Here is a 20,929-nt window from a genome sequence, read left to right as displayed (position 1 = left end):
TTTTCATAGACCTGGTTTCTTAAATCTGGCAACACTGATCCCAGCGTTGACGTGCAAAGAACTGATATGATTCAGGGCTTTGGGCCAGAGACAGAGTGTCGCCTCCTCTGTCTTAATGAGCTGAAGTCATTATTAACAACAACTGTCACAAAGAGGCTACAGGATGTGGAGTAGGACGGAGAAGCTAGAGTCATTATGCTGCTCGCCATGCCGCGTAAGAACTGTCACAGAGGGCTGTTCTACACCGTGGTTCAACCACTTCTGTTCTTTTTTCGCTTCTTTTTTAAGAATGTTTCCACTGAAAATGAATTGGTTCAGAACCCTACAATTTAGGCATTTAGCAGACGCTCTTAATCCAGAGCGTTTTACATTAAGCAAGAGCAAAAGCGTGTCAATACATTGCATACATTTCCATCACATACATTTCCAGACTCCGGCCATCACTCCCAGACTCTGTTGCACTGTTGCAGAGACCCTCATTCACATTTTCATCTCCTCCCGTCTGGATTACTGTAATGGTGTCCTGTCCGGCCTCCCTAACAAGGCCCTTGACAGATTACATGTCCAAAACTCAGCTGCCAGAGTGCTCACCCGTGCATCACCTACAAACTGCTCCTCCTCACCTATACAAATCCCTTCATGGCTTTGCCCCACGGTATCTGTCTGACCTCCTCCAGGACTACACCCCTGAGCGGAACCTGAGATCCTCAGAAATGGAGCTCCTCACCATCCGTCACGCTAAAAAGCCTCAGCGATAGAGCCTTCTTTGTGGCAGCCCCTGCCCTTTGGAACTCTCTCCCCTTGGAGATTCGCCACATACCTACATTGGACTCTTTCAAGTCGGCACTGAAGAGACATTTGTTCACTCAGGCTACGGGCCATGATGGAGTCTGAAAAGGTGGGTTTTCAGACTACGACGGAAGATTGGGAGTTGAGCCTGCAGTGCTGATTGTAATGGGAAGTGAATTCCAAAGTTTTGGAGCCAGAAGGGAGAAGAGTTTGGGACGTGTGGAGCTAAAAGTTGGTTCTTGTCCTGAACTGGGAACCAAAGTGGATGTGTCACTATATTCTACAGGACAGAGTCAAATGGGACTGGAGAAGATCATGATACTTATCTGTTCCAAATGGCCCTGATCTGTTTATTATTTAGTTCTGCTTCATACTTTTCATTGGTTCACTATTTATAACACAGGCACACTTAAAATAGCAAATATAGCGTGTGAGCTTGTAGACCTAGCCTGGAAAATGAGACGACGGTTTGTATAGAACGGCTATTTTTGCTTACTTTTGTGTGACACTGTAGTATGATGAATAAGGCATTAATTTACAAAACTAATAACACAAAAAGTTGAAATATGTAGATACAAGTTTTCTAACCGACAGCATCAATATGCTTTTATTTAGATGCCATGATTCAATTATGCCTCTAAGTTTACAATAACAGCTGGCCTCTGAGCTGTGGACGGGAACCACATTGTGTTGAATAAAACAAGCTTAAAATAATGAGTATGTGTATCTTTGCTATGCATAAACAACGGCTGGCCTGAATGCCGCAGAGATAGTCTGCATAGAATAGAATTAAGTCGAACAAAGCACAATTAAATATTCAATCTGGTTGTAAAATACCCGTGTCAACTGTCATAACTTTGAATGATTGTAAACATAACAAAGATTCCACATTCCACGTGATACTTATTGTCTGCTCAGTGTGCTGCCACTTTCATTGGCACACTTCTCTTGCCTTGTTAGTAATAATCCGCTATTTTATATGCTACTCTGTATATTACATATTATATTGTGTACATTATATACATATCTATTATGTATACAATGTATGGATGCAAAAATACGTAAATACTTGACATGGTTTAAATAAGTCATGAAGTATTAGTGTGTTTTCTGATGTGATTGTGTTGATTGAAGAGAAGCAAGCGTTGTCTCACTTCTTTTAAAATGAAAGCCTTTGGCACTGCCTGTTACTACGGGGTTTGACTCTTGTGCTTGTCATTTTATTTGCTTATTTACAGTCTCATGGCCGAAAGCCCGTAGACTATGTTTTGGCACCTGTCCGTCCATCTGTATGGCTGTCTGTGAATAGCTAAGTTCTGGCCCCGGTTGACCGATTGGCGCAAAACTCTGCCTAGTAGGTCAAAGAAGAGCCTCTGCCCTACTTTATTATTTATAAATTTTTTAATTGGTGGTGTGTTACACTGTTCCACTGCTTATGGGAATGTGAGGAGATTAAAACATTCTGGAGGTCTGTGGTCCATTATGTCTCTCAGATTACGTCAGGTCCAGTTACTCTTTGTCCTAAATTATGTATACTCAGTATTTATCCATTAAATTGTACACTAAATAGTAATGAAAAAATAATGACAGTCCAGACGCTCAATTGCGCTATGTTGGAAGAATGTCAATGCCCCTACGATCGGCTTTTGGCTGAGGAACTTAACAACCAGTTTGGCACATGAGAAACTAACATATGTAATTAGGAAGAACCCTGCGGTATTCTATAAGATATGGGAGAAGTTCTTGGACTTCATTAAGCGAGGTGATATTGAAGAGGCTTTGGATGTGGTTAACTGAGTAGTCAAGTCAGCTGTGGGGTGGGGGTAGGGAACTGTGACGGACATTGTGTATTTGTTTGTTTAACTGTATGTAATGTGTTTTATTTTCGTTTTATTTTTCGTTTTGTCATTATTTATTTATTTTTGTTCTGTATTTATTATTGTCAAAACATTTTGTGATAAGATTTTGTTTGTATTTGTGCTGCCATGGGAATGTGGGGGGTAAAAAATATATGTCAATTGTTTTGAATATACTTCTTTGTACTGTAAAGAAAATGAATAAACGTATGTTTAAAGAAGAGAATTGGTGGTGTGTTGCTATGCAGGCCGCTTCACCCTTTGGCCTTTAACTCTGGAGCCGTTGGTCGTACAATCAAATTTGTTTTCCTGGACGCTCATTTGTGCCAGACATTCATTTGTGTATTTTCTTCAAAACACACATTTTGCTACTACGCTGTCTGATGTGATCAAAACATATTTTTCTTATTTGGTTCCATTTGTACACTCTCAGAGTTAAATTAACACTGATGATGCTACAGTGTAGATTGGGGGTGTCCGAGAGATCAAAATTGTACGAAATGTGAGGTCCGTGGTCTAATGCATATCAAAATTGGGGGCCCTTGAAATTACAATGGTTGAGAATCGCTAAAAGTCTTCTCTCTGGCATATATTTTCGTAGGGGGCCGCAGGCGGACCACTGGTACACTGCACATATGCATGCGCGCACACACACACACACACACACACACACACACACGCACACACAGGATGGCTGCACAGACACAGGATGGCTGCACAGTGCACAGACAGACCTGGATCACAGCTACAAAGATATAAAGGATTTAGGAGCCTTGGTCTGCAGACTGCAGACACTGATTTATGAGCAGAGGGACGCTTTAGATATCATGTCCTCATATATGTGTGCCGTGTATGAGGACACACACACACACACACACACACACGGTATCCTAGTGGCATAACTATTACTGTCTACATGAGTACTACTGTAAATGCTGGACTGTGCTGAGACGTGCACAGAACATGTGCGGTGCATGCGTACCAGCCACGTGCACAGAACATGTGCGGTGCATGCGTATTGCGTACCAGGCACGTGCACAGTTTGCACACATGTCACATAGACATCATAGGGGGCTTCAGCCCCTGCCCTTTTACCCGTCTGTAAAACAACTGCCCTTTCCAGACCATGAATGTAGCATTTACTATGGTGAAAGAAATGCAAATGGCCTCCTCTCCTTTACATGCCATACCTGAGAATTTATTTATTCTGAACTCTCCTGATCTTGAGCGCAGAATTTTGCGTTGAAAGAATGTGTTTAGAAATCCATGTCATCGCCGCATCTCCAGTAGCCAACGAGTGTGGGCGTTGCGCCCGGAAAATAGCAGATCTACAAGCATCAGCGCTGGAAGGGGGGTGCGGAGGGTGCTCCAGCACCCCCTGCTGGTGGAGAGGAGAGGTTTTTGACATGGCTATCAGAGCGTGCTGAATGCAGAATGCACAGTGAGTGAGTTGACAGATAGACACAAGATGACAAGACAGCAAAAACCTATTGTAGTTTTACTTTAACCTGCACCAGGTTTAAAGAAATCTAACCCAAACAACAACACAATAAGAGTCGCATACTGTTATTATGATTAACTCTGTTAACTAGGTCCTAAAAAAGTCATTATTAGGCCAATTATACACGAAAAAGACCCGAAATTTTTCGCACGGCCTCGCTACGCTCACCCTTCAGCCCCCCCTGGTATAAATACCTTCCAGCGCCCCTGTCTACAAGCTCTCAACGCGTCGCAGTGCGACGCGTTGAGAGCTTGTAGAACGGGTATTTTCTTCCAAAAGTGCCCTCTTCGGGAATTTCAGCCCTTGCCTCTGTAACACTCTCTTGCACGTCCCTGATGCGTACTGTATGCAGGCTGGCAAACACAACACAACACAAACACAACCATGTGACACACTGTGAGCGCACTTAACCAAAGCCTCCTGGGTGATGGGCATGGGATCCAGGCCCAGTGTTAATCCTGACAGGTGGCCATGCGTGGCTTTACCAACATTTCCCATAAGCCAGTCCAAATGCTAAATAACCTCTGTGTGTTGGACCCATGGTCCTCTCACATTACAATTTAAGAGGGGCCACCAGGGTTATGCTGAATTTAATCATTTATAAGCCCTATCTTATGCGTAGGCATGAAAAGGTTCAATGTGAGCGCACTAAGCTTGTAGATCTGCTATAAAAAAAACAATAATAATACCGGTAAATGAAAGCTGCACTACATATATGTAACTTTCCTCCTCTACCCCGGATTTGAACCTGGTTCCCTATACGCAAGTACTGACATTTTTACCATTGAGCTAATAGAGCTTGCCTGCTTGCTCCCGGGAGAGATTTTATCTTGACCATCAGGTTAAAAATTAATGTCAGATTCTGTGTCTACTGTCTAGGTGAGAGACATGACCTTTGACACGATCTAAATGTCTCAATAGAAGAGCAGGGAGACAAAATACAACCATCCCAATTGTAAAAAGTTGCAGAGATCCTTCCTTGGCCTACTTCATACTAATCGGTCCATCCGGGACAGAATTTAGCTGTTCACAGACGGACATTCACATGCTGTACACGGCCGCTGGACGAGTTGAACAGGTGCTAAAACATTGTCTCCGGAGTCCGGACTTCAGACAGGAGACAATACAACTGAAAAATAAGACAATTACAATGCAGTCCAAACCCATAGTAAAAGGCAGTGACAAACTGCCTTTATTATTCTAGTATTTAGCTTTCATTTAAAATAAGTTAGAGTTCTGCTTCTCCGCACCACGCTCACATCAGGAAACACAATCACATCAGAAAACATACACAATACTTCATGACTAATTCAAATAAATGTATTTACATATTTCTGTAGCCAATTTTATTTAGTCACAATTTTAATCACAAAGTCTAGTTTGGGCATGACATTATAGGATACATTTTTCTAAAAAAGGTTAAAATAGCAGAACACTTTTTCATGATACTGTCATTGTAACTGTAGGGCAAAGCCGGCATGGTTGTAACGAAAGTGGACACTCAGTGTTACATTTCTGTGCATATGGGATTCATTGTAATGGCATGCTCCATAAATGTAACAACTCAAAAGAAATGCCATTAAACATATTGTTTTCAGCTTATATCAATTATGTTTCATTGATGCAACTCTTTAACATTGTTTTCATACCATGGATGTGATAAGAAAATGTACCAAACTAATATTACTGGATGTTCCAGTTTGGGCGTTGGGAGTCAGTTCAATGGGAAAATACATTGATTACACATTCATTAACTAACTGCATAGTGTCTAAAAACGAACAGAAAAACGAATGAAGAACATACCGGTAAGCATGCAGAAATCCATGTCGATTTTATCTCCTCAACATCAAAGACAAGATTTGTAGACCACAGATACTCAAGGTGAAATTTTCTACGCAGTTTTCCGTCAATAATTCCCAGTAGGATGAAGGAAAACACTTGAACCTTCCTGGGCACGTAGAGTACGTTGCTGTACATATACTGACGCGATGACGTCATGATGGCGTTGACCAATCAAGAGATAACTTGCGTGTTACAACCATGACGCGGCTCTACCCTACTACTAGAGAGGGGCAACTGATATGCATAAGGATATGTACTGCAATCTATGAGCCAAATCTATATCAACTTGGTGGTCCTTGACCTGAAAACGTTTGAGAACAGCTGTCCTACGTTATGGCATTTCTGATTTACTAATCTGTACACACACCAAAGTCTTCTGCAGACCTGCAGTGAATTCACATTTCCATGTGTCTTCTTATGAAATGTGAATTCACAGGACCAGGACAGTTTACTACGCTAGTAGTAAATATGTACAATATTTCAAGAAAGTTCAAAGCTCACACCCACCGACAGAGGGGCGTGTCTGTTTACAAATTGGAGAGGGGTGGTGGTGAGAATGAAGTGCTGCATGTACATTGCGTGCTGCCAGTTTGTGTTGCTATATTTCATTTGGCTTGGTGTGTGGTAACATGTTACTGTTGGTTAATAAGAAACTTTGCATAACTCGAGCGGTAATCAGAGAAGCTGTGAGCTCTGTGTTTAGCGACAGTCTCTCGTTACAGTGCCAAAACACCGCAGGACCCCGGGGGGATTCTAGCAGGCATATGTTTGGCCACCTCCTCTGCTCTCTGCATGCACCACTACAACAGGCCACTACAACATAGCCTGCTGTGCTGCTGACTGTTGCATGCAAATGGTTATTTAAATCAGGCAGATAATGGTGAGTGTGTGTGTGAGAGAGTGCGAGAGAGAGACACTGCGACCTCATGGGTTCAGGTGAACTCAATGCTACTGCCACCACTGCCAATTTACATAAGCTGAATACAGTAAGCAGTACTGTAGTAATACTGTACCCGCGTGCGTGTGTATGTGCACATGCGTGTTTGCTACTTTATACTGTATGCAGGGATTTGTAGATTGCTCTCTACAATCAATATGTTAAATAGATTGAAACCTTAAAACTACAAAAGAGAGTGACTTGCACTTGCAAGCTTCTTTCTTTTTCACAGAATCACAGAGAGGTCGGCATACTCTGCAACCCCATCTAGTGTTGGCATAACTTACAATGCCTTGATTACCATATTATGCTGCTTCTTATGTAAGGGCATTGGTTGATATCAAATGTATATTTTTTTAATCAATGTTGCTGCTTACATATTTTATTCAGATTCAGTTTGATATGGGGAACAAATACAAGGAAATGAAGGACACGTGCAGCACAGCACAGTAAGGTCTTCTGCTGGGAGTCGAACCATAATAACCATGCAGCTAAATGATACAGATAGAACTCTTAATATAATCTACAACAGAGAAACGTATCCCTGCTGTCTGCAAGAAACCAGCTAACTCCAATGTTCATTTTTCAGGAATTGAAAAAAAACATCAGCTCAAGTGGAGATTTTTGTCGTTCAATAGCACAAAAGTGCTTTATAATATTTTTCATTGGTTCAATATATTTTGAACCAACACACAATGGTATGACGTAAATGTGCTCAATAGGTGCACTGATTTATGACAAAAAAATATCAAAAACCTCAAAAATGTAGTTGGGTGGTTTCTTCCGGACAGAAATGAAATTATGGCAATTTTTTATGCAAAGGTTTGTTGACTCTCTCTCTCTCTCTCTCTCTCTCTCTCTCTCTCTCTCCACTCTCAACGTATGAAGAACTTAGGGGACATCGAGAGCACTTTGAACATCCTCAATGTTCTGGATGAACTTTTGTCCGCTGGTGAGTTCGGTTTTGGATTTTGTTGACTTCAATTTTAAATTGACCTCCTCTCCCCCCTAGTAATAGTACATTGTGTTAACCTCTTAAGCCCTACGGCAGGCTATACTTGTAGAAGACAGCTGGTCTACAAGCTCACACATTGTGTCACGTTATTTGAAGCATTTACACTTTCTATGAAAACGTTTTGAAATGTTTCCTCTATATTGACAAGCTTGAAAGTGATTGACAAGCTTGAAATTGATTAACTAGCGCAAATCCCTGCTCTCCGTGTGTGTGTGTGTGTGTGTGTGTGTGTGTGTGTGTGTGTGTGTGTGTGTGTGTGCGTGTGCGTGTGCGTGCGGTAGGTTCAGACCGGCGTATCCACTACATGATCAGTAAAGGAGGAAGCGAGGCTCTCCTAACTGCCATGGTAAAAAGCGCCAGGAGTTTCAACCCCAACTACACCCTCCTGCTGCCGTTACTGCACCTACTGGCAAAGCTTGGGCGCAGAGGTTAGCATCTTCAACTTACCATTTACAGTATGTATAGTATAGACCTACCTACTGGTGAAGGTTGGGCACAGAGGTTAGCATCTTCAACTTACCATTTACAGTATGTATAGACCTACCTACTGGTGAAGGTTGGGCGCAGAGGTTAGCATCTTCATTACCATTTACAGTATGTATAGACCTACCTACTGGTGAAGGTTGGGCACAGAGTAGGGATGTCCTGATCGGTTCGGGTGATCGGAAATCGGAGCCGATCATGTCATTTTCAAATGATCGGAGAAATAAATATATATATATTATTTTTTTCCAATAAATGAGTGTGTCTAAATACGCTTGGGTCTAATGTAAATCTCAAAGAAAGATGTATAAACAATGATATTTGGTGAAAACTGTCATGTTTATGCTTGATGTTTGTCCTGCACTAGTTCCAGCAGTGGCAAACACTTGGTCTCAAAGATCATGCAACAAAGACATTCACAGAGACGTGAAATAGACCCATGATGAAAACAAATGCAATATGCATATGATAAGATAATGTCCTGTAGTAGGCCTACTATCTATCTCTGAACGATAGCCAAAGCCATGCAAATGGTGTTTTCTCTACAAGAGTTTTAACTTTGACTTCAGTTCCATAAGCTGTAGTTACAAGATTCACTCAATCTAATTAACCAATACTGCTATGATTCCCTGCTTTCATATGACATGAAAAAATTAAAAATCCAGTCAAAAATGACAGTCATTCTATATAGTTCTAATAAAAGTAGTCACATATTTTTGCCTTTGAATAATTGAAAGGCAACATACAAGACTAGAGTGACATACATTTCTCACATGGCATGAGTGTTGTATAAAATATAAAGATCGGACCGGGAAAAATCTGTATTGCCATGTCTCAAAGTCAAATGATCGGAATCGGATCGTGAGCAAAAGAACGGGATCGGGACATCCCTAGCACAGAGGTTAGCATCTTCAACTTACCATTTCTGTAGGCCTACTGTACCTACCTACTGGCAAAGGCTTGGCAGAGAGGTTAGCACCTTTTAACTTCATTACTACTGCACTATACTGCACTTTGAAAACCAATGCTTTATACTATAGTGCTGTTGACAGCAAAGGATGGTTGCTAAAGTACTGTTGAATAATTACCATGCTAAAGGAGTGCAAATAGTTTATTTTGGTTTCATTTAAAGTCTGGCACATTGGTGTGCGTGCGTGCGTGCGGGGCTCTGTGTTTGAATGCCTTTATGTGTGCAGGTGTGTCTGTGCATGCGTATGTTTCCCCATGTATGTGTGTGGTTCCTGACAAAATGTTAGACATGAAACCAGTTGATGGGGTCAGCAGGTCAAATTGGGGTCAGAATCAGTGTAGATATGGAATTAATGTGTGTGTGTGTGTGTGTGTGTGTGCACGTGTGCGTGCGTGCGTGTGTGTGTGTGTGTGTGTGTGTGTGTGTGTGTGTGTGTGTGTGTGTGTGTGTGTGTGTGTGTGTGTGTGTGTGTGTGTGTGTGTGTGTGTGTGTGTGTGTGTGTGTGTGTGTGTGTGTGTGTGTGTGTGTGTGTGTGTGTGTGTGTGTGTGTGTGTGCGTGTGTGCGTGTGTGTGTGTGTGTGTGTCCAGACCGTCGTATAGGTGTGAAGGCCCAGAATGCTGATGCAGTGCGTCTGACGCTGAGCCTCCTCAGACAGAACAGCAAGCATCCCAGACGGGCTGCAGCCTGTCTCTTTGTACTGCAGGTCTACTGCTCATCAGGTACACACACACACACACACACACACACACACACACACACGCACACACGCACACACACACACACACACACACAAAATACATTCATATACCGTATTATTTCTTTGCTGTTGGGCAGAAACCTCTTATCTCCATATTCTAACTTTTTGTGTTTAGTTATTCTCTCTTTCTTTTTGTAAATATTTTTTTCCCCCACACGGCAGAGATAATTTATTTATTTCTTATTTTGTACATTTTGTAGATGTAATTAACATGCAGGCCTCAGCTCTTTTGTCGTGCTGACCCAGTTCAGCTCCTGTCCTGATATAGTAGGGCTTAACCTCAATAAAACACTCATCCAATACATACCACTGAGATGAAGACCTCGTCCCATACATAGCGTTGCTTTTCTCTGTCTGCATTTGGTGTTACTGTTTATGACTGTGTTTATGACTAGGCCTGAAAATGTTTTCCCATCTCTTTCGTGCATATAGTGTTTGTAAATGTTGATGACATGTATTATTGTGTTAATCTTGTATGCCAGGTTGATTAATTGAATACACTGGACTACAATGGAAACCAGTCCCCAGGACTTTTTGGTGTTAAGGCCATTTGAGACGGGGGAGTGAGTGACGCAGGCATTTGCCGCATAACGTTAAATAAAAGCTGACCACAATCCAGCTCTTGCCAGCGTGGGCCTGTTCAAGAAACGAACACGCGCACGACAATTTCACAGGACTGCGCGGTGCTTGCGTCTCCGTCTCCCTCAACATGCATCCAAAATAATCACCCGCCTCTCCTTGAAAATGTATTACCAAGACACGTCACTCGCTCCCAGTCTGAAAAGGCAATCCATGCCATTCTCGAGATATCTCGAGAAAAGCTATTAGACCATTTTAGCCAAACACGAGAACTCGAGATTTGATAAAAGAGCATTAATCCATCTTATTTTCGCTTCCAACGCTGGAATAGGACTCCTATGGTGGAAACAGCCTACATCCCAATCCTCGGTGCACACGTGCATGCACGTGCACGCACTTGCTAACCATATTAATAGTCAGATCGGCAAAACACCACCACGACCCTGTCGTCACAATGGAGGACAATCACTTCCGGGTAATTTGGCCAGATGACGCTTCTTCTTCTCTGCTTATGTCGTTCATTCTTTTGGCATTGGCCTCATGTGGCCGCCTATGGTATCGGGAGGGATCGGTTATTGTCCTACTGTACCACGTGCTGTTTTACATAAAGTATTCAATCAATCAATATTATTCATATTCATGTAAAAAGAAAAAAACAATACTGCGGAGTGAAGGGGAATGACATTCGGCAAGGTCCCAACAAACTGGGGGTTTGCGAAGCATTGCATGTAGCTCTGCTGTTTTTAGAGAATATTTACCTTTTCTGGCCCAATGTTATTGTTCACTTAATACGAGCATGCTAGGGTCCATGTGGTTAATAATACGACATCTGAAAGTGGCTGGCTTAAGTTGTCATATTGGCCACTGGAACAATTGCTTTCCCTCGAGGAGTCTTATCTGCCGCTGTCCAAGGATTCTGCTGGTGCACAAACAATATCATTGCTGTCGAGCAGAAACCTTGGTTGTTGTTTTCGGAAATTAATGTCCTACTTTGTTGTACAAGGCCGTCGCGTTTAGAGCTTACGGTGCTTTTGTGAGCTTATTTCTTCAAGAGAAATTAGTTAAGTCTGTCTGTGGTTTTTTAGAAAATATTGCACCAATAAAAAGTACTAGTACGATTCATAGGAACACAGGTTATTGTTTTTCCTGAAAAGGTTTTTAAACTACACAGTCTTTGAAATACAAGGTTTATAAACTGCAAGGTCTTTGAAATACAAGGTCTCTGAAATTCAAGGTTTCCTCCTGACAGCGACAATATGTTCAGTAGTATTTTACCATGGAAACGGAGCTCATGGAGACTGCATGCAGTCGAGAAAGAACATCATTAGAACAGGCATACCTCAGGGGTCATTGGAGAATGTCCAAAGTAACCACATTCATAGACCGGCATGCTTTATTTATTTTTTAGTGGTGCCAGCCACTCCTATATAGGAGTGGATTGGCATGATGGAATCAATAATAAGCAGACTTGGCAACCTGACTGTAGAAAGTAACAGTACAGTAAAGAACTTGGGGGTCATTATTGATTCTGAATTGAATTTTAATTCACACATTAATCATGTTACCAAGATTGCCTTTTTTCACCTTAGAAATATTGCACGAATCAGAGCCTATTTGTCATTGGACGGTGCAAAAACGCTAATCCACGCCTTTTTTTCTCGGCTTGATTACTGCAATGCACTTTTTTCTGGACTGCCTAAGAAAACAACTGACAGATTACAACTTGTCCAAAATGCAGCAGCCAGAGTTTTAACTAGAACTAAGATGAGAGAACATATTACTCCAGTTTTGGCTTCACTGCACTGGCTTCCGGTTGTTTTTAGGATTGATTTTACAATTATTTTACTCTCAATGATCTCGCACCTTCCTATACCTACATGACTGCCTGCCTAAATATGTCCCAAACCGCCACCGGCCTAAGGTCTTCCACTGCTGGCCTGCTCGCTTTGCCAAAATAAATGGCAACAAAAAAATACGGAGAAGCAGCTTTTTGCTTCTACGGGCCGACGGCGTGGAACAAACTCCCACTGTACCTTCGACAGGCAGCCTCTGTAGACATTTTTAAAGCACAGCTCAAGACCCACTTCTACACCCTTGCTTTTTCCTTGTGTGTGTGTGTGTGTGTGTGTGTTTGTGTGTTTGGGGGGGGGTATTCCAAAGCCTAGGGACGGGGCCACCGCAAAGGCACAGTCGCCCCTTGTCTTTAGCCCGGTCTTTCTGCAAAACGAGTATTGTAAGGTCAGCCGACAACAGAGAGTGCAGACATGCACTAAGTGACAGGGCTCGGAGCTTATTCTGCAGTTTGAGGGTTGCCAGGTGGATGACTTAGTACTACTACACCAGGTTGCTCAGCCAAAGGTAGCTGTAGCTGTGGTATATATAAAAAAGTATGCCATTTTATTGCTTGGCTCGTATTCGCTGGGTCAACAGTAACGTCAACAGAAGCTGGCCAGTGCGGCCACTATATAAAACCAGACACTGTAACCATAGTCTTCTCAGAATGACAGTTAAAAACGTAATGGATACGGATGTCGGAAAAGCCACGTCCTTCAAGACGTGTGAAGTACTATAACCTGTTCATGACTATTAAACAGCTTCTTTCCACTAACAACCTGTAGAGGTTACATTTTTGTATTTATTTGACAGGGACCATATTTAGCAGTGAATGAGGGGGGCAGACTGGCCATGTGCAGTGAGTAGAAGCAATGTGAGATGGTAGGCCACTTAAACGGTGGAGGTCTTTTACAAGGTAATAAAAGACTGTATATACTATACGCATACATGTATAAATAGAGAGGTGCTCTCCATCCACTAAGCATCCACTTTATGTGCCTGTGAAGTTTGAACTTCTGCAAAAAAAATCCACTCAGGCGAGATAAGCAGCATGTTCTTATTTTCAAAACTCTGTATGCTTGTATAATGACCTCTGAAAGTGGCCCCCATTCATTCACACATGTGATACTGTAACAGTGATATATACAGACTTGCATTTGGCATTATGTAACCACCTGTGTTTGAACATCAGTGAAAAGGAGAATACAGTCCTGGGCCAAGGACAATGCCATGTTCCTGGTCTTCAGGCTGCTGTCCTGTACTTCCATTTCCTCAAGAATTAAGTTCCTCGTAGTCAAAGGATGTTTAAAGCACATAATTTCCTCCACTGGGAGCACAAGTCTAAAGCCTAATTTATGTTCCAGGCTTGTAAATTGGCATTTAGGTCGGCTCACTGTCGCACAAAGTATAAATCCGGCTTAATACTGAAAATCTCTGTAACCATTTAGGTTGGGTATTTATAATTACCCTAATTAATAATGCTAATTAGAAAGGACTGTATATATTAACTTCGATAACTCAGCAGGAAAACCCAAATGTACCACTGGAGGTGGTTAAATACAAATACAGGAGATATCTCACTGGGCAGAGAGGGCAATGATATGAAAATCAGCGGGACACAGGGCACTCCATACACAAACAACCAATGCACAGAAAGTACCTATCAATTTAGTACTAAATATTACCATGGAAACTAAACATGAACTATTGATGAATATCAATATTCCAGTAGATAATGAGGCAAAAACAATTAGGTCTAATCGAAAAGGTTTATTTGAAGATAATACAAAAAAAGGATAAGTCAAAAAGTAAAAGAGATATTACAAGAGAATGAGTTCAAAAGTAAAGTACAACGATGGATCCAAAAAGAAAAGTACAAGAGTCGGAAATGGATAGCTGTGCAAGCAGCCGATGAACCGTACAGGAGCAGAGTTGCACTTGTTCCTCTGGGTTTAGTCTGGCATATTAGCTCCTCTACCCAGCTCGTATCTTGATTATATAGCAAGTGATTTCACAATAGCCAGTACTCGGTCCACACGAAAGTTCCGTGGCACTCTCCAAGTTCTTCCCGCTAAACGTCATCTCCCACAGCACCGATCGTCTCAGAACATTTGAGTACTGCCAGAGAAAGTCAAGGTGACCTGGCTACAAGCCGGGATGATTTCATATTGCACATGGACAGAAACACAAGCACATAACCCACCAGACCAGCTCTGGTCAGAAGATCTGTGGTGTACTATAACACTGCACTGGTTCAGAGTGAGACAACGTGTCACACAACGAGCACAGTGCAGGGTCAACATGGATACACTCGGTCAGAGGGTAAATTAAAGCATACATAGGTCAAAGGGTTAATAGAATATACACCCCTGTGTATGGAATAATACGCCCCTATAAGTATGATTCTCCAATAGAACTTCTACAGCAACAGAAAATGAGGTTCTCACATGTCAATGTCTTCAGAGTGAAACCACTGTTTCAGTTTGGCATGTACTCTGTTTTAAATCTGATTTCTCTCTTTCCCCATGTCAGTTTCCACAGCAAACCTGCTAGGGGAGTGCAGAGCCATTGATGTCATCTATCGCTTTATCTGTCCTTACACCACCAAAACCCTTCACACCATCAAGTAAGTGTCTTATTCACCCCCGTTAATAATAGTGCGTGCGACAGAGATCCAAACTATTTAGTCATGGCGATTTCACCAATTGGCACACTGTCACCCATCATAAGACATAATGAGATAAATCGCCAGGTGTAATGTTCAAATGAATACCCAGATTCCACACCATTATGGTGGTTTGATTTGATTTTTATTTGGATCTCTTTTAGCCTTTCGGCTAATCTTCCAAGAGTCCAGAAATAAATTAAAACATAACACAATACATTATATTACATTACAAAATAGTACATTTCATTTAAAAATTACATTTCAAATTACACTGATGCTAAACGACATCAGTGAGTTAAATGTTACAACATAATAAAAATACCTATACCTCTAATCCTCAACTCATACAGCCGCACACACTCACAGGCACAGCATATGCCTGCCCACAGACAGATACAGTTCATTCACCTATCTATGGTGGACTATGCATGGCAGGGTCGTCCTCTTCCCTGAGCCAGCTGAAAACCTGACCGCATACCAACACAGAAACTAGAACTAAAAAACAAAGCTTAACAGAAATCACAACATGATCATAAATCATAAAATCAATCTCAGCTATAGTGATGAGTTCCATAATTTAACTGCCCTAGAAATAAAAGATCGGCCTCCCATACTAGTTTTTATTTTTGGTAGTACATAAATGTCTTTGTGTCTTGATCTTGTGTTGACCTGATGTTTATCTCGAACTAATGTTAATTTATTCTTTATGTTTACTGGTTTATTAGATGTTTTTATTTTAGAAATCAATGCAAGAGACTGTTTCTTATGCATTCAAGTGCTGTGGGCCATCCCATTCTGTTATGCCGTTCACCCGTGTCAATTTCATACCCACATCTTAAGACCATTCTAGCTGCCTTATTTAGTGTGATCTGTAGTTTTCAGTCTGAGCTGCGTTGCCCCATACTGCACAGCAATAGTTAACGTGACTATAAATCAGACTACTGGATATTAACCTCAACGACTCTTCAGATAAAAGCCCTGTAATTCGCCCAACCATTCCTGCCATTTGCATTACCTTTTTAGAGATATCTGTGGTATGAGCTGTCCATGATAAATTGTTTTGTATTTTAATTCCTAGTAGTTTGACTTCTGTGACCTCATTTATCTGTACCCCTCCATAGTTTCATGGCCCTAACCTATTCCTTTTTCTGTTGGTGCATATGACCATATTCTTAGTTTTATTAGTGTTCAGTATTAATTTGTTATTCTCAACCCATTTAACAACGTGTTTAAAATCATTCGCCAGGTGCTCATGCAACTGAGTTTGTGATGGTGGTTGCACACTGGAAGCGTTTTTTCGGAAAACCGATGGAGAAACGCCACTAAAAATCCAAAACCGCGCCCGGTGTGTGGGGACAATTTACAATTTACAATTTAGGCATTTAGCAGACGCTCTTAATCCAGAGCGACTTACATTAAGCAAGAACAAAAAGCATGGGGAATACATCACATAAAAACATTTATCATGAAACATGCGTAAGCTAAGAAAGTAACTGTGGAATATCTATAATGAAACTATACATATAAGCTATACATCTATACTACTATGATATACATTATGTACTATGACGTGCTATGACTACATACAATGCACTTATGCTGTTTACATAACATGCTATAAGTCTGTATCAAATGCTATCTAAGTCTACAGAATCTACAGGGACCTTTACCGCATGATAACTTTGGTGTAACGGTACCTACTGTAGCTGAAGTATGTTGTTGCATTGCACTCAGCCTACAACACCTCCATAACCACCACCACAACAATAACAAAAATCACAAAATAAATTCTTCCATCTCTGACTATTACAGGTGCTGCCTGGGATTAAACCTGGCAGGGGTATAGTCAAACTAACGTTGCATTCAGGGTTGGAAACACCAGTATGAAATAGGTGCAAATTGTGTGGCAGTGGGTCTGTGAGAAATGGTTAGATAAGGGAGAAACCATTAGGGGAAAAGGTGGTGAACAAATAACTAATGACTATAGTTTATCCTTCTCTTACATCTTCTTGTTACTGACAACATAACATTTTTACTAGGGTTGTCCCGATACGATCGGGTGATCGTAAATCGGGGCCGATCACGTCATTTTCAAATGATCAGAATCAGATTGGGAGCCAAAAAACATGATCGGGACATCCCTAGTATCGATATTATATCCATATCATGATAGATGATATTGTCTGTGATTTGGGATATTGTACTATTGTGATATGGCATAAAAGTGTCCTATAAAATATAAATATCGGATCGGGAAAAATCGGTATTGGCAGATGCTCAAAATCAAATGATCGGAATCAGATCGGGAGCATCCCTAATTTTTGCATCAGAGAAAAGCACAGTACACTACCATACAGTATGTCATATTACCTTTCGCCCTGGGCCCCAGTCCTAAACACAAGTGGTAACAAAGAAAACTGTTCCTCATAATTTCTCATCTTCTCTACTTTAATTGAAGCCAGGCTCCACCGTATGTGTGCGGACTAGAAGGAAGTTAGTCCAATTGTCTTCAAACATGTGTCTCCACTTCTAAAAATCAATAAATGTTTTCTCCCACATTTAGCCCTGTAGGCATCACACATGTAGGGTTACATGCGAGACGCTGTGTGTGCAGCGTGTGCGCAAGTCTTTATAGACATTTTTAATGGAGGCTACCATTCCCACTGAGCCCGAAGCAGCCATGGGACATAAAATGTATGGGGAATTTGTCAAAGGCATGCCACGCGTGTTACACCACATTTGGTACCTTTGGAATTCTGTTTAACCGTTGCATCCTGCCATCACTGCAATGACGGCAGGTCACATAATCGCACGTCTAACACATGTACAATGTGACATGTCTCCGGCCAAGAGAAATTAAAGTATACTGGACTGCATGTTCTTGCTATGAGGACCTGGACATACAGTACACTGAAATAAGTTGGATGAAAACATGTACCGGTAGCTGCCAAGGGCTATACACACAGTATTAGATATAATGGATTTACAGCTGACTACTGCAATCCTCTAACCTACTGCCTACACAAATTGACTTTGAACACATTATAAAGGATGACTAGATGACTGCTAGTACTAGTACTCATAATTGGCCCTCTAATTTCGATTCTCCCAACCTATCCCTGAGTTGACACCGTTGCAACACATTGATATTGAACTCTTTTCTCTCCTCTCTGCTCATCTCTCTGTCTAATGGCGTTGGCTGCGTTCCCTCTTGGTTTTTTGTATCGTATATCATCCTCCCCATCCATCACTGTCAGACCCTCTCTGTGCCGTGGCATTCGCCTGGCACGGCCCGGGCCAGCATCCTGCAGTATACCCAGCAGGACATTCCACGAGGGCCAGCCATGCCAGCTCCTCTGCTCGGCCCGCTGCCACATGCCGTCCCCTGATCGGCTTCTACTGAACACGAAACCCCTCGCTGGTGTGAGGATATCAGATACCTGCCCCTTGAGATGTGTAAATTTATAGCCCTCAGCAAGGGTTTTCGGAGTAATTCCTCTACACGGGGCCGCCTGCTAATTGTCCTAGCGATGTTAGAAGTTGGCACTTGGGGAAGGCCGAATTCCGCATGCCGAACGGTCGATACGGATAACGGGTGGGAATTGGCGGGTTGTAAAAGCGCGTAGGTGGCAGATCCTGTATATGATTTCCCCAAAGTCTTGAGTGACGGTTTCGATGTGTCAGTCACACTGACGGCGTCTAATTATACCTTTTAATATCATGGCTGATGATGGCTGAAAGTCGTGAACTCAGACAGATGACTGAATCTGTCAATTATTTACAACTGTCAGCAGCAGTCAATTGCTCGCCACAGCATTTTTAGATTGATGAACATGACAACCCATGAGTGTTTAGAGGAGGCCTTTATCAGCCTGATTGTTGAATATTATTGGCCAAATTGTCAAATAATATAAGAAAGATGCAAATGTAGTCCCCAGCCAAGACCCAGCCCGCAACACGAGAGGTTGCGCATTGGTCTGGCGAGTGGGAGGCCCGGGTTCAATCCCCGCTTTCCGCGCAATGCTATACAAACATTTAGAAAATATTCAAGCTCACCTTGTAGAATATTTATCAGTGGAGCCGAGTTAGACTTTAAGTATATGCCTCAACTCCTACAATTCCAAGTGCTTGTCAGGACCAGGGTGGGGGGGGGGTAACCAGTTCAAATAAGTTCAGACGCGTGGCCTGAAAAGGTTGAGAACTGTTTTAAATACAAGTTAGATTGATTATGTCTATGAGGTGTATTTGTCATCAGGTCAGGAGAGGACACATCACACAAATCACAGGACAGAAATTGCTTACTTGTAAATGTAACCATAAAAAGACCAATGATCATTTGCATGACTAATATCAGTTTGTCAAGATGGCGTTTGTTAATGCTTTGTGTATTACTAATAAACTCCAAATTAAGTTGTGTAATATGCTAAGTGCAGCGAAATGTACTTCCTCATCATTATTCATGCTGGAACAGATAATTACTATCTAATCTATCTAATGGACACACTTAATATACTTTCAGGCTAAAATATGTCTCCGATACATCATGGGTATAATCCTCCTTTATGTTAAGACATCAAGGGCATATTAAAGTAGAGGGTGTGTGATTCAGGAGGTGGAAGCAGGTGTGAGGTGCATGTCGAAAGAGAAATGTTTTTGGTTTACTGTGGAAAACACCATGTCATAACACCATTACGGAGCCAGGATGAATGTAGACACAGGTATGCTGACAGCAGTGGTACTCAAAAGTTTTTCCTGTCAAGGGCCCCAAATTGATATGTATTCTGCCGTGGACCCCAATCTGAAAATGTTTAGTGCCAGGGACCTTATAAGCAAAAAGGTGCACAGCACATCTGTCCTTGTGCGGTGCCAGCCAATGGGAAAAATACTAAGGAAAAATGTATATTCGCACACTCGGAGCTGCCAATGCCAAAAGTTTATTAGGACACAGACAAAAGACACCAACGTTTCAGACAGAAATACTGCCTTCTTCAGGGTATGACCACCACAGGGACCCCCACAAACAAAGATTTAAAAATATTCATATTTAAAAAACGAAATACAAAAATATTTTCACACATTTTCACGATTTTTCAAAAATAGCAAATCAACAAGCTCATATTGCCGCACGAAATTATGCTCAATAAGCTTGTATAGCTGCTATTTTTCAAAAATCGTAGTGCTTAATGTGCTTAAAATGATTTTGACGCTATATTGAAGCCCCCTACAACCCACCCCAAGGACCCTTGGGGGCCCTTCGGACCCCATTTTGAGAACCACTGCTGCTATAGGGTCTGCTCAGTGCTTATCCAGTATGAACCCTGACATCCCAATTCTAGGCAAGTCATATAATTACAGGTGATTATTCCCTGAAAATAACCATGCAGAGCGTGTAGATGGACACGCTGACACCATTAGTACGATGGACTGTATTATTTGGGCCGAGTGCTGAACGGGTCGTGCCAGTGCAGAGGCTCACAGCGGGGCCAGACTGAAGTGTGGAAGGTACGGAATGGACACGGATGCGTGGCCAGCGGGCGTATCATCACATTAGGCAGATATTGTACCATGGATTTCTACTGGTAATCAGCGCGGCAGGAGGGCGGGAGAGGTGGCTGACACGGAGGACTTTGGGGTCAGCGTTCTGGGCGAGTATACCGGCCCGGGACACTTGGACGAATGAGTCGCTCTCACAGAGGT

The 20,929-nt window shown here is 41.9% G+C and overlaps 1 protein-coding gene across 3 annotated transcripts in view; it reads left to right on the top strand.

Annotated features, from left to right (window-relative positions):
- The window catches only part of agbl1 (AGBL carboxypeptidase 1), a 172,159-nt gene that overhangs the window by 24,491 nt on the left and 126,739 nt on the right, over window positions 1-20,929 (top strand). For all 3 annotated transcript variants that reach the window (XM_080760773.1, XM_080760774.1, XM_080760775.1), the window contains exons 3-6: window positions 7,815-7,878; window positions 8,223-8,369; window positions 9,983-10,114; window positions 15,097-15,190. In XM_080760773.1, the coding sequence (XP_080616899.1) occupies window positions 7,815-7,878; window positions 8,223-8,369; window positions 9,983-10,114; window positions 15,097-15,190 (437 nt within the window). The remainder of the gene's footprint in view (window positions 1-7,814; window positions 7,879-8,222; window positions 8,370-9,982; window positions 10,115-15,096; window positions 15,191-20,929) is intronic.

Source organism: Protomyctophum bolini, assembly GCF_963924005.1.
Source record: "Protomyctophum bolini genome assembly, chromosome: 4".
NCBI lineage: Eukaryota > Metazoa > Chordata > Actinopteri > Myctophiformes > Myctophidae > Protomyctophum > Protomyctophum bolini.
Note: the sequence above shows the minus strand (reverse complement) of the source record. Positions and strands in the feature narration are given on the sequence as shown.